This window comes from Chelmon rostratus, chromosome 3 (assembly GCF_017976325.1).
Source record: "Chelmon rostratus isolate fCheRos1 chromosome 3, fCheRos1.pri, whole genome shotgun sequence".
NCBI classification, from domain to species: domain Eukaryota; kingdom Metazoa; phylum Chordata; class Actinopteri; order Chaetodontiformes; family Chaetodontidae; genus Chelmon; species Chelmon rostratus.
This window is the reverse complement of record NC_055660.1, coordinates 17414219-17428284: the sequence shown is the minus strand read 5'-3', so window position 1 is coordinate 17428284 and position 14066 is coordinate 17414219. Positions and strand designations below refer to the sequence as shown.

At 41.9% G+C, this 14066-nt stretch overlaps 1 protein-coding gene across 1 annotated transcript in view; it reads left to right on the top strand.

Annotated features, from left to right (window-relative positions):
- The window catches only part of LOC121604326 (zeta-sarcoglycan), a 143524-nt gene that overhangs the window by 92275 nt on the left and 37183 nt on the right, over nucleotides 1-14066 (top strand). Inside the window, exons 4-5 of the mRNA XM_041933816.1 lie at nucleotides 5022-5144; nucleotides 7433-7505. Of these exons, the coding sequence (XP_041789750.1) occupies nucleotides 5022-5144; nucleotides 7433-7505 (196 nt within the window). The remainder of the gene's footprint in view (nucleotides 1-5021; nucleotides 5145-7432; nucleotides 7506-14066) is intronic.

Genomic DNA, 14066 nt, shown 5'->3' with positions numbered 1-14066 from the left:
GATTTTAGAACATCATCTGTTGCATTAACTTTTCGTAAAATAGAGAAAACCAGCTTCAACACTTTTTCCGACACGTCATACAGCACGACTGACACCACTGTTAATGACCTCAGTAAGTTACTTTTGCCAACAGGGGTTTTGTGTGAAACATGATAAGCAGGAATTAACATGTGGCAGAAGGCTGGTTTGAATATGCAAAAGTCTGTTGAGCATGCATTCATCATCCCAAATCAAATGCATTGTGTTTAAAGTGGTAATAAACTGACCATAGTGCTTTAGCAGCATGGTTAAAACATTAAAGCGCCTGTGATATCTGCAGGGTATCCTAATTGCTCGGCAGACTGAAGTCACATGTTTGAGATGTTAAAAAGTTTAGATCTGACTCACAGCAGCGTGCTGTAACGCTTCTTTCTTTCCCCGCCAGTTCTTTCTCCAGCACCTCTCTTCATCAGTGAGATATTCTAAAAGCTTTATTATTACTGATGGTTCCTGCTGAGGGAGGCACTTGTGACAACAGAGGAGATCCTGTCAGGACGTGCTTATTTAAGTCAGCGCATCAATTAACATGTCTTCCTAACGAGGAGTCCTGTTGTCATTGGCGACAGCAGAATTACCTCAGTGTTTTCGGCAGGAGAGACGTTTTCTGGACCAATTAATTGACCAACAGCACTTTAATTTACACAGAATTAAAATGAGCTACCTGCAGATCGCGAACAAGATGAACCAAGGAGATCAGCTGGTTAATATCGGACAAAGCAAACCTCACGTTGCTGACAGCCAACGGCGGAAAATGTGTATATTGATGGGAGACATTTAATGTGTAACAATGACGTTATGTAATTTCAAACCGTCTAAAGTTTATGAGGTTTGCTGCTTGATGTTCTTTTAATGCTTTATTCTTTTCACCGTTGTCGGTGTTAACAGACATTCAGAACAAATATATGAAAAGTGACTACGACTATATTAAGCCTTTCCTCCAGTTTGCAGTCGAGAGGATTACTGACTGACACCTCAATTAGAATTAAACTCAAAAGAAGTTTTGCAGCACAAAACACAGTATTGTCCATTGCTTATGGTGCACCACTGCTCATCTGCATGAAGTGAAACTGCTCAGTGGAGACGTTCCCGCCCGCCGTCGCTCCACTCTCACTCTGTCGGCCCTTTTCTGAAGCCATCATTTGAAGAGAATAACCTCTGGCCACTTTGTCTCATGTTGCTGCTGCACGCATATAGAGTACCTCATTGCCATAAACATTTTTTTTTTTATTCCAAGGTTCATTTCAATTTAGCGTCAACGCCACAGGCACAATTCATATGTAATCACACATTACTGCCCCGGTGCAAAGAGAAGATTGAGTCATAATACTGCGGCCGAAGGCCAGCGGTTGTATTCATGAAGCCTCTTAGAACAAACAGCTGTTTCTAGGGACAAATGCTAAGAGAAGTCGTAGAATGATGGCGTTTTGTGAAACGCCACAGATTAGATGGTGCAGGGAAAATGTTTGTGCTTGATCTCATTAGAGATGTGCTAGCATCTCCCACCCCACGCTTTCATGCTATACCGCCAGCAATCACAGAAACTGATGAAAGCTGAGCCCTTTTCCACCCATTAACATGTCTATCAAATAGATTAAGCCCAAAAAAATCAGCATGGGAAATGCAAACAAATAAATATAACAACTACCAGCAGTGAAGTGAAGTCGAGAGGTTAGAGGCGGTCAGGAGGACTACGAAGTCAGTAAGACCAGCATTCAGTCGGTAATTTGTTGCTGGTAATCACATCATTTTTTTTTTCTTAAAACAGAATAATAATGAACTTTTAATCAATGTTTTGATGGCGCCTTTTTAATAAGGATTCAATCAGCTCTCAAATCAAAACAATCCAGCAACACCCGACATTACAGTACAGTACAGTTACTTGAACATGTTACTTGTAAAATACAGTGTGCAGTGCTGATGATCTCAGCTGTCTGACAGAATTATTCATTGAATCAAAAGCACTCTTTGGACTTTGTGCTTTAAATAATCACCAGCTGCAATAAACAGAGGTAACTTCATGGCCTTTGTTAGATTATCCAGCGAAATTGGTGCTTAGTGTTTTTTTGTCTTGGTTTCATGTATGAAATCTGTGACACAGTTAATATAGATATCTAAAATATTCTCCAAATCTATGCTCCAATCTCCATCCATCCATCATCTGAATAAAATTTAATTTGCTCCTCAGGCTCCTGTGTGTTGATGAATATCTATATATGTCACCTGTCAAACACCAATCACTGTGGACACAACGAGGAAGTTCTCTCATGAAACATGACCTCTGTGTTTGTTCAGCCCTTCAGCCCAAACTGTTTTATACCTTTATATACTATATTATATTAAATACTTTGAGGAAGGCCTGGCACCCTTTCCATTTTTTTGTTAACAGCTGCTGTCTCCTGTCTGTGAATAGGCGATACATTATAAACAGTCACATGTTTATCTTTCATAGCCTCTTTGTTTGAGGCTACTGCTCTTCTATGGTATTTCTGAAATGTGTCTGTTATACAAGTTCTCGCTATCGTTGAAGCTGCTCATCTCCTGCTGTTTCACAATCTTCTGTACACCCCTACTGAGAAGACAAGAAGACATTTTTTTTCTGGGAATAAAACACAAATCTTTGGAAATATGCTGACCTGCGCCCATGTTGGAAATCTGCACCACGAGCTGTAATGTAGGACGAAAGCTGAGCAGCCGAAGAGGACTAGCTGAATGTCTGAGACAGCAACCAGCACAGCACATCTCCAATTTAAACCAGCTCCACTTTCTCTTCATCTCTCCTTCTCAAACATGGAGCCTCGCTCTTTTTTTTCCTTTGCTTTCTTTCCTTCCCCTCTCTGACCATACTTCTCCCATCTCTAACTGTCAACCCCGCTTCCCCTCCACCTCCTAAGCCTTTGCATATATTTTTAACACACATACACACACCTTCCCTTAGAGTGAGCCTTTCACGACACAAATCTCAATTGCTTTTTCACACAGTTGGTGGAGAGGGAGGCTTAAGGAGGGAGGGATGGACAGGATAAAGACAGCGAGAAAGTGATGAGAAAAAGAACTTAATCCCAGATTGATGGCTGCTAATAAAGTTTGATTATTACTGACAAGGCAACTCTGGATTTCTAATTGACACTTGTAATAGCCTGGGAGCCCAGACAGTGAAGAGGCAGACAGAGAGAGGCTTTTCTTTAGGCTCAGCAGGGTTGGAACAGCAGCACATCACAGTCCAAATCACAAAATGAAGGGAAACATGGTGGATCAGAGTGAACTAAAGGCAAACTGCCACCAACTACTACTGGTGATTTGTCAGCTTTGTCAGCAGATTGGTCAACTTTTCCAACCCTCTTTTAAAAAAGCAGCAAAAATCTGCACAGATGTCCCAACTATTTGAACAATGTCAATATTCTGTGTTGCAGTAATTTGCAATGTATAAATGTGAACAAAATAGGGCATAATGCTGATTCATGCTATAGAAACTACTATATTTAAATCTTATTTAAATAACTGTTTATGCTGTTTGATTTTTGTGAGGTAGAATTGTTATTTAAATATGTAGGATCCCTAATTATTAGCTATTTTTCATAATCTTTGCATTGCGGGCACGGCGACACTTTGCATAGGAAGTCAGTCAATTAAGGAAGCTTGGCATCCTAGTACAATTTCTCCTCTTCACAATACAATACAATAGGTCTCTGCTTTTGGCCCGTGGCCCACCGTTATTTTTCAGTTTTGGCACTCCATTGGAAAAAGTTTGGGCTCCTGTGCCATTGACAATAGCCACATACCTCCCGTGGAAATGGGAATAATAGCAAATATATTCTTACATGTTAGAAGATTTACTCTATGTGTTTCTTCCTGCAGTGAAGACATTGAAAACATGGCTCCAGTGGGAGGGCACAGAAGCGTTGCTCTGTGTGTGCTGTATAACAAGGCTGTTGTTTAGTAACATGTCAGCTCGTTTTCGAGTGCTTCGTTTTGATTTGTTTTGCTTCCAGAGAGGTTGCAGAGAGATGGAAGCTAATTCCTTAACAGGAAAAAGAAATGAAGAGGGGTTGCCGCCTGCAGATTATCAAAGTGTTGCCTTTCCTTGTGGATTCAACTATCAAATAAATCATTTCAACTATTTGATTCCTTTAATGTCCACTCCACTTTAATGTCTCACTTTGAATTGTTCACCATGTGGAAATGCTGTGGAAATGTGGTTATTACTGTAAAAAGGGAATTTCTGGAACAAGTATTTCCAGATGAGGATGAAACTGTCATTTGTCCAAAGTATTGTCTTCACCATATTCGCCCATCATGTTCTCTTCAAAGCATATTTGTGTCCTCGAGGCAAAGCCAAGTCCAACAGGGACTTTACAAACTCCAAACATAAGGCAGTCCTGTCTCACTATTTTAGTTTGTTTGTTAGATATTGCCCAGCTCCAGGTCCCAGCTCGCAATCCATCTTTACTTTGACAGTGTGGGTAATGCACACCACCTACGCACACACTGTTTGGCTTCCAAAGATTAAAAGTGATCAGCAACATTTTCATCTTATTTAAAGTCTGTTTTGCTAGTATTAATAGCTGATGTAAAATGATTGTAGATAAGCAGTTCATGAAAGCTACGTAAAGGGTCACTTCACGAAGCAAAATATCTAAAAAAAAACACTAACTTGTAGTATCCAGCTACCCACAGAGCACAGAGTCAGCAGCTTTCATATTGACTGTTTGTTCAGTGGAAAGTCGTTTCAACACAGCTCATTCCGTGGATTATCCAGTGGGAAAATTGTTCCGTAGACAAACTCCATTTTTTTATGTTTTCTTACTGATCACATATCGTTTATGGTTAATCTAAGTTGTCACAATGTCTGTGTTGATATTGCACTGCTGTTCCAGCAAGACAAACTTAAAACTTTAACTTCAAATCTGGATAAAGACGTCTACCAGGTGCGTTTTATGTGCTGTGATAGCCGTATGGTTTTTCCATCTCGCTCTCCCCCTCAGGTTCAGAGATGGTGGAGGCTCAGTGTCAGAGGTTCGAGGTGAGGAGCACAGATGGAGAGAGAGTTCTGTTCTCTGCAGATGAAGAGGAGATCAGCATCGGCACGGAGAAACTTCGAGTCACAGGTGGGGATACAACACACAGTACAGCACATGCTCTTCTATATATACTCTAAACCACCAACGTCTAAACAATTCTGCATTTGAAATACGTTGTATGAGGGCAATACATTTAAAACATTTGGTGGAGCTCAAGGAACGCACACTGGTGAGTAAACTTTTAGTTTGTTTAGAAAGAAAGCTCCACAGGACCCCTTTAATATTAAGCATCTTTAATTTTTCCCACATTGTTGTGCAGTGCAGATTAATTGGTTCGGAGCTCCGTAAGGCAGAGGGAGACAGATTCATTGTCTGACACCCAGGATGCTCCCCGAAAGCAAAATTTAATTTGCATCCAGACATATCACCATATTGTCTCAATATAGTGAGGACATTGTCTTGATGCTTTTGGTGCTTGTGATTAAAAGGGCAGTATCAAAAAAAGGGAAACAGAGACAGATCAATGAGAGGTCTGAACAAAGCCCGGTGAAAATAATTGCAGAGAAAAAAGACAACGCAGTTGAACTGAAAAGAAAAGAAAAAATGAGATGGGAGAGTTTCCTTTGGTGGACTACAATATCAGGTTTCTCATTTACTTATTCTGTCTCACTAAACAAGAGTGAGAAAATCAAATGAAAATGTGTGTGTGTGTGTGTGTGTGTGTGTGTGTGTGTGCGTGCACGCATGCACATATCTGTTTGCTTGTATGTTTATATGTGTCAGTGATTCTATTATTTATTTATTTTTTAGTAACACTCTAATTATGCATTTACATACACACACATTCAACTTTCAAGGTCAACAACACAAATACAAAACACAAAGACAAGTGTTATGCACACATACACACACACACACACACAGCCCAGGGTAATTGACGTGTCCATTAGAGGCGCGCTGAATGAATGTTGGCATCATTTACTGTTTGGTGGCAGTGACAGAAGAGACTGAACAGTGGAAAGAATTCCTGTTCAGCTCACGTTGGTATATTTTTTTGATTTAGTTTTAAATTTAAGATGAACGGTGCCTCCACGTGTTTCTGCCCTCTGCAGTAGCGAGAGTTGTGCAGCAAAGGCTGCAAAGCGAATGTCGAAGTTTGCATGTAAGCCTGCTGTTTACGACAATCAGCTAATGAAAGCCCACGCCATGGCAGCTACTGGGGTGTGACAATCCTGGGCTTGGTTTCCACGTGTGAAAATACAAACCCAGTGTGAATTGGGTTGGTTCCAATGTTTTGGCTCTGCTCTGAAAACACTTTGTGGGTATTGTGTACCAGGACAGGCGCCACGCAACCGGTATGACAAGCTCGTAAACATTTTATGTACACAGCAGTGCTCAGGAGAGGAACTCAGACCATTGCAAATATGCAGGTGAAACCAAGGAGCTGCAGCAAACATGGCCCATGCTTGACAAAATGAGAAACATCATTGCATCGAGCAGCGATCAGAGAGAGCGATACACTGCCGTTTCCACCATTGCTGACAGAGCTGGGAGCATGTCTTTTTTCTTTTGTTGCCGATTGCACAGACATACACATTTGTGCAGTGTTCAGTGGGCCTTGGAATAAACCAGGGTTTCTTCAGTATCCTCCAAGTTTAGGTCCTCTGGAGGTAACAACTTGAAATAAATTTGGCATGTGCTGTTTGCTATCTGTGGGCCTGCCAATGGGCAACATTTCCTTGTGCTGTATTAGATTTGTGGCAGCGCTGAGTATTTAACATGCTTTCTTCAGTCTCAGCAGGAGCCATGACCAGCACTTTCCCCAAGCATCTGTTCAAGGCAGCAGGCTAAAGCAGAGGTGCTCGCCGTACACGCGGGGTTAAACCTGCATTATGTCAGAGCCAGCCATTTCTACAGGACAATTACTGGATGTTTATGCCAGTGTAATGCCACCTGGGTGACATTTTATAAACATATCAGAAACAAATACTGAACATCAGCCATAAAGGATGATTGGGGTATGGTTAACTAGTTTAAACATCTTTGTTACAGTTATGGAAGGATTACCCCTTTGATTACGGATATAAAAACTCATGTCAATGCTGACTTCCAGTGTTAAAGTCTAACACTTTAACACTTGCACTACCCAGCTCTGCTATGTGTTACCAGTAGATATATATTGTATATATTGCCGCTGGAAACATGGTCGTATTTGAACATAATTTGCCTGACACGTGGAAGATCTGAGCAGCGTGTCATGCATTTTAAGTGCCTTCCTCAGCTCCAAGAACAGAGACATGATGCAATATTATGCAGGCTTTCACACAAAAGATGTGTTTTCTTTCCCTTCCTTTCATCCACTGTCTCATCCGCAGGGAACGAAGGCGTGGTGTTCAGCCATTCCGTAGAGACATCACATGTGAGGGCAGAACCCTTCCAGGACCTAAAGTAAGTACTGAATTATTTTGTGAGCATGCATGTGTGTGTGTGTGTGTGTGTGTGTGTGTGTGTCAGAGGAGCAGTCTGGCACTTTAGTTCACTTTACAAGTTCCCCTTGTTAATATTTCAGTTGTGGTAGATTATTTATGAAGTGTGTGTTCTTGCGCATAATTACGATGCCAGTAACACCACAAATAACAATTTAGGGAAAAATGTGTTATGTGAAAGTTTAAGCTGCTGAGTCAGCTAACCTGTCCTGTGGCGCAGTGTGCTTCTCACTCTTAATCAGCTCACTGCAGAGAGAGGTGTGCTGGTGATTGGCAGTCTGACAGGCCTGACAGAGGGAACAAAAGCCCTCCAGGCTACAGTGTGCAAGGGTCACGCTGTTGCCAAGTGGAGCCTTCCACTGATACATGCACTCGAACACTGTTTCTATGTTACTTGAATTCTGAGTTGTTTGAAACCGATCCGAGCAAATGAGGGTCTTTTTAAGATGATAGCCGATGGACAGTCCTCCTCAATAACGCTTACACAGCGCAGGTTTCCTCGGCTCAGTCTGATCTGATGTTGCCTCCGATAACAGCTGCTCAGACTGCTGGTCCCCTCATCATTAGGATGGACCACAACAGCTAAATGTCTCCTCCTCGTCCCCTATCCTGAAGTGTATTTTGGGTGCCTTTCAGGTGCATATGCAAATGTGTCAGCCTCATTCAGGTATTATCAAACAGCGTTTACCTGAAGTGGCTTTTGGCCAGAGGGGAAGACACAAGCAGAGAGGAATGAATAGAAAGAGGCAGAGGTGAAGAGAGAAACAGAGGTGGAGTTAAAGAAGTGATTAGGCATGGTGGAGACCAAGCTGTGTGGAATGCTCCATCCAAGGGAAAAAAGTGGAGATGGCAGGAAGACATGTAATTGACTGGTTAGAGGGAGAAGAAGCAGGCCTGGGGTAGGGGTGATGAAGAGGACAATCAAAAGATAGAAGAAAAAGAAGACAGAGGGCAGAGGAGGGTGGCAGAGGGAAAAAGTTCAGGAGGAGGGGATGGGAGTTAGTTTATTGAAGAAACGATTAAATCGAACTGGCTCCAGCAGGAAGATTGAGTTGGAGCAGCAGCAGCAGCAGTCAATGACATACAGCAAAAAATATGAATGCATTCAGGGTGTGCAAAGCAGCAACAGTTACCTTTGTTTGAGAGAGAGAGAATGCTGGTTGCTTAATGTCCTTCTTAAACTTTTAATTTCTTTGATCAATAATTTAACGAGTTTGCGTTAAAGCTTCGCAGCTGCAACCATCAATGGCTTCTTTTTGTCTGTCAGCACTAATGTTATTTTTATTTTATTGCATTGAATGAATTGCCTGCTCAGGTTGAAGGGGTGGTTTGTCTCAGTTAGCATAGCCTTAACTAAAGCTATCTACTTCCATATGTTGCATTCTTTTAGATTTCATGGATTCATATCTTAAATCTCATTCCCTTGCCTGAAAAGGCACAAAGGCACGGATAGTAAGGCTAAGGGATGCCCCGGATGCACAGTGATCCTGGATGTGTGAGTTTGAATCCAGTCTGGGCCTTTGTCAAATGGCATTCATTCTCTCTTTCCCCAGTATTCCTCTTTCTCTCCTCACTGTATATCCCCAAACAATCACCTTTGAGGGAAAAAATGTGTCAGACATGAAATGGGTTCAGAAACAGAGAGATAATGAAATTACTTCATCATAGAGGTATGAGATGGATGGACACAGAGAGAGTAAATGAACGGCTGAAAGCACAGCAAAATGGGATTGGAGAAGAAATAGCACCACATGCATGCCGATGGAGCGAGGGAGGGTGAGCATGAAGGAGTTAGTTGAAGGGATAGAGGGAGGCGTGGGCTTAGGTGGGGAAGGAAAGATACAGGGTGAAGGAGGAGTGAGAACAGTGGGTCAATAGACGGGTCAGTGCAGATAAGCAAGGCAATGAAACCTGTGGTGAAGGCCTCAGGTGAAGACAGGGAAAAGGAAGCACCCCAGTGATAAACTCAATGCAGCAAATCCGTTTGGGCTGTCTCTACTATGTTTCATCAGCATTAACAGATTGAACGTCTCTACCACCTTTGTGGTGACGCAAAACAAATTATTGCTGTTAAAAAGCACTTGATGCGTCAGTTTTGCCTGAATTGGCCCTGTCATCACAAACACCTATATGGATCCATCACAGAATACATCCGCATAAACATGCATACATGCATAAACACATACAGTGAAACAAAGCCCACAAACTGTGAAAACACAACACAAAAGCACTGACACACCGCCTGTGCATTAAGCACAACTCAGCCACTGAAAAATTGACGGTTTAACACACGTTAAAACACAAATTCATGGCATGCAACCACTTATCACCCCACACACAGCGCTGCACATCACCATCAGGAGGAGACACGCATTAAGTGAAACCTTCATACACACTCACATGCATTGCACTGACGTCTCCACTGCATCACCTACTGCAGGGTTAATGAAAACCAGAGAAAAATAACAGTGATAAAAAGGCGATTACATGCTTGAAATACTCCCCCCTGTCTGTCGTCGGTCATTAGCTGTTAAATGGAAGGGAAAGAAACAACGGGCTGAAGCACTGATTTTTTTTTCACTTTTCGATTGAGGTATATTCAATATGGATCAATACATCGCAGATTGTACCAACATCAGAAGAAAGTACAGCTTCTCCTCTCGTTTCCAACTTCACAGGCACTTTTTTCCACCCAAAATCTGAATCCCTTTCTGATTGGAACAGTCCATCTTCATAACTGTCCTTTTTTTCATGATATCTTTGTGCTCATCTCTCGGCTTCCCAGCTCTCTCTTGTTGACTAACTCTTATTCCTTTCTCGTTCTCATTCTGTCTGGACCTTCCCGCATGTGCTTTCCTTCTTTCTGCCTCTGCCCCCCCCCCCCCCCCCCCTTTTTTTTTCTGTCTTGCTATGAAAAGTGGAGCGTTATGCAGTGAAGGTAAATGGGACATGTAATGAGCGGATTGAAGTCCATTTAAAGCTAATGATCTATCTTACAGTTTAACAGTGAGCCAGGGCAAGAGGAAAAGAGGGAAACAAAGCAAGATAGATCGTACACACTTTACACGATAAAGTATGGGTCAGAAAATTTGCATCCAGGATACTATATAGGTCAATCTTCATCTTACGTACTGCAGTTATTAGCTAAATAAGCTCCTTTTTCATATTTTATTGTTGCATATAGTTGTTGTTATGTAATTTCATTGTATGTTGAGGACAAAATGAACGGTGCACCAGGCTGAAAAGCAGAAATGAAAGATTGGACCAGACAAGTAATATTTGGGCAAACACAAACTTCATGACAAGTGTAATGTGATAATCTTGCAGAAAATAAAGCACTTCCACAAACTGCAGGAAAATCAGCATTTGCATTCCCTCTGTGTGACCAATCCAAAGTGCAAGTAACTACAAACCGGCCTGAAGTTGTGTAATGTGCCAATCACAGTGATCAGATTAGGATGCGGTGACGATTCTGATCTCTGTTGTTGAAAATTCTTCAGCGGCCTTGTCATGGATGACAGATATGACTGATGCTAAAGAGACATGAACGCACAACACACAGTGCTAAAATTGGGTTCTGCTCGCAGCACAGAAATAAAACGCTCAGCAGTCTGCTTTCCAGAGAACGCTCCAGGAACGCTACGCTGTGCCTTTTCAAAGCCTCCGGTGTGATCGCCACTGTAAGCCGTGTTCACACTATTCTGCTTTTTTTTTTTTCTCCAACTTTCCACTTTAAAGTGCACAGGGAGCGGCCGGGAGGCAGACAGAAAGCAGTCGCTTTGAAAAAAAAAGTGCTGCGCCTCGCATCTTTTTAAGCAACGCAGTTCGACATCTTTGAGAGGCATTCATGACAGTGACTGAATAAATAGCGAGGAAAAAAGCAGCACGGAGTGACAATACTTAGGCAGCCAGCAACAACAACAACAAACAGACTGAAAATGGAGGAAGTAGCTCTGGAAAAGTTGGTAGTGGATGTTTGTGGAGCACATAAGCCGTTTATTTATTTTTATGTTTTGTTTTGTTTTTTTTAGTTGTAGCTTGTACAGTTTACTGATAGAAGCAGCAACTCCAGCAAGTGACTGTGATAACAAAACTGCTTTTCATTATCAGCACAACATGCGGCTGAGGCAGCACTTTAACGACAAAAACCGCAGCAGAATGAATGCAGCTTTACAAGAAAAGTTCTCAAATGCAAAGACGGCGTTTTTTGTTGGACACGTTAACGGCAAAATGGGGGACAGATTGTCATCGTCAGTCTTTGTTAGGTTTGGGTGATACAACTAAGAATTAGTTAAAACAAACATCACCAGCTGGTTATTATCTGTACATGAATTAATCAACATCGATAATTCCCAGAAGATTTACCACAGCATAACCAGAAACAAATTTATTCATAGTGTCACCCAGCATTTGCCACAGTATGTATGTTTTAACCAGACAGTATTTAAAAATGTAACACTGGTACGCCACATTATTTCAAACAACTTCTGGTTTTTCTGCGTGGCTGGATATCATTCACAGCGATCCCATCTTCAGTGGTTTCAGTGTTGCTTTTTCCCTATCGTTGACACCGTGTGTTGTTGCACCACAAGATTTCTACAACTAATGTAAATGAGTCAGAAATAAATATGGACTGAGCCTTGTCTGCCTCGGTTTCCTGCTGGCCCGGTCACAAGAGGTGTGTTAATTCATTGATTAAATGTTATTTTATTATCATCAACCGTTCTGGACCTTTGACCTGAGTGACGTGAGTCTCGAAATCACTCAATAAACACTGACAGCAAACTGCCAAAGGTGTAGAGAGAGATTGAGGTAAAGAGGGAAGAACTTGAATCAGCCTAAAAAACAACCGAAGACAGCAAAACAGACAGACGGGTGGCCGGACAGCTAGATTGACAGCCAGGCAGCCACGCAGTCTTGTAATCTGCACCCCTTTAATGTAAATCCTGTTTTAGTTCTATCTAGGGTCTAGTCCACGAGCTTCTTTCTTCTGTACCCATCTTTGGTGTTAAGCTCTGGCGTTTTGGCACCGCATTTCCCAGTGATCACCTGTCCATCAAGCAGTATGGGCAGTGTTCACATATTTCTCTTTAGATTTTCTGCTAATAAAGTCGTAGGTTGTTCCCTTTTCTGGAGGAAAGCTAATGCAAAATTGCAATATTTTTACATAACATATATTTTTTAATTTGTTATGATAAACTTTTTATGGTGTTGCATTTTTTTTACACTTGCATTACTTATAAATGTATATATAGACTCCCATTTACTACATTTGGTGTATATCTCCTCTATGAAGCAGCAACCTTCTCATTTCACCCCAGGTATCACTGAAGGTCATCATATGATGAGGTCATCAGAAGTTCAGACACAGAGAAAGGTCAAAAAGGAAGCACAGTCGTGTTTATCTGTGTTGCCCTTTAACACTGCAGCTACTGGCTCAAAGGGGCTCAACAGAATGACCTGAGATAAGGGGACAACAAGACAACTGGCTCGACTGGGCAAGTGAAACCTTTCAAAGTGACAGGGGAAATTGGAGACTTCTTGGGAAGACCACAGACAAAGAGATCATCTTTCAAGTAAAATGTAATCCAAAAAATATCAAATAAAAGATACATATCACAGAGTAGCAGGTTAAATAATGACAATGAATGGAGCAGAATAAATATATAGTCAAAAGGAGTCATAGTACAGCAGTCACCTTGACTTAATCCAGGAGATGTGAGCCTGCGCCGTGGGGGCAGCACCACTGCAAGAAACAGGAAAAGCACTACTTTGACAGAGGCATGAAAATCAATCAACAATTAACTGAACAAAGAAAGTTTCAAGAGTCTCACTCAGCAACACCGCGCTGATGCTACTGGACACTGGGTTACCTCGGGTCCCTAACTTCATCTGATGCTTGGCTCCACAGCAGAGAGAAACAAGCTGCTGCACAGTCAATATCTCCCTGTGTCTATCCACTCTTTCATCCTCTTATCCCTCCCTCTGTGCCCTCTTCTCCTCTATCCAAGTCCTGGGGTCATGAGAAGGCTCCCCAGGGGGAGTTAGCCCTAACACAGGCAAGGGCATCGGAGGAGGATTTGCGCTCTGTGCCCCTATCCTTCTATCTCTCTCTCTATGTACTGTATATATATATATCCTTCCATCCGAGAAAGTTAAAAAGGGCTGCAGAGGAACTCAGGGCCCTACCAGACTCAGGGGCATGGGAAAGGATTTCATTTAGAAAAGGCAGAATACTGTAGGATAAAAACTGGGCTCGGGACCACAGTCGGCACAGTAAATTCCTCAGATATGGAGCAAGATATAGCATTAGTCTTTATAGAAGAAGAACACACACACCATTTTCCACACAGAAGCTGGCATGTATGTATGTTCTGCATTTTTTTGAATGCAGAACATACATATTTCCATGAAAAGTCTGGAGAAAAGGAACACTTCATCTGAAGCATCAGTCTTTTTTATTCACTGTACTTTCCAAGGTTTGTTTATATTCTACAACACAGGGTTGTGCAGTGAAAGGCAA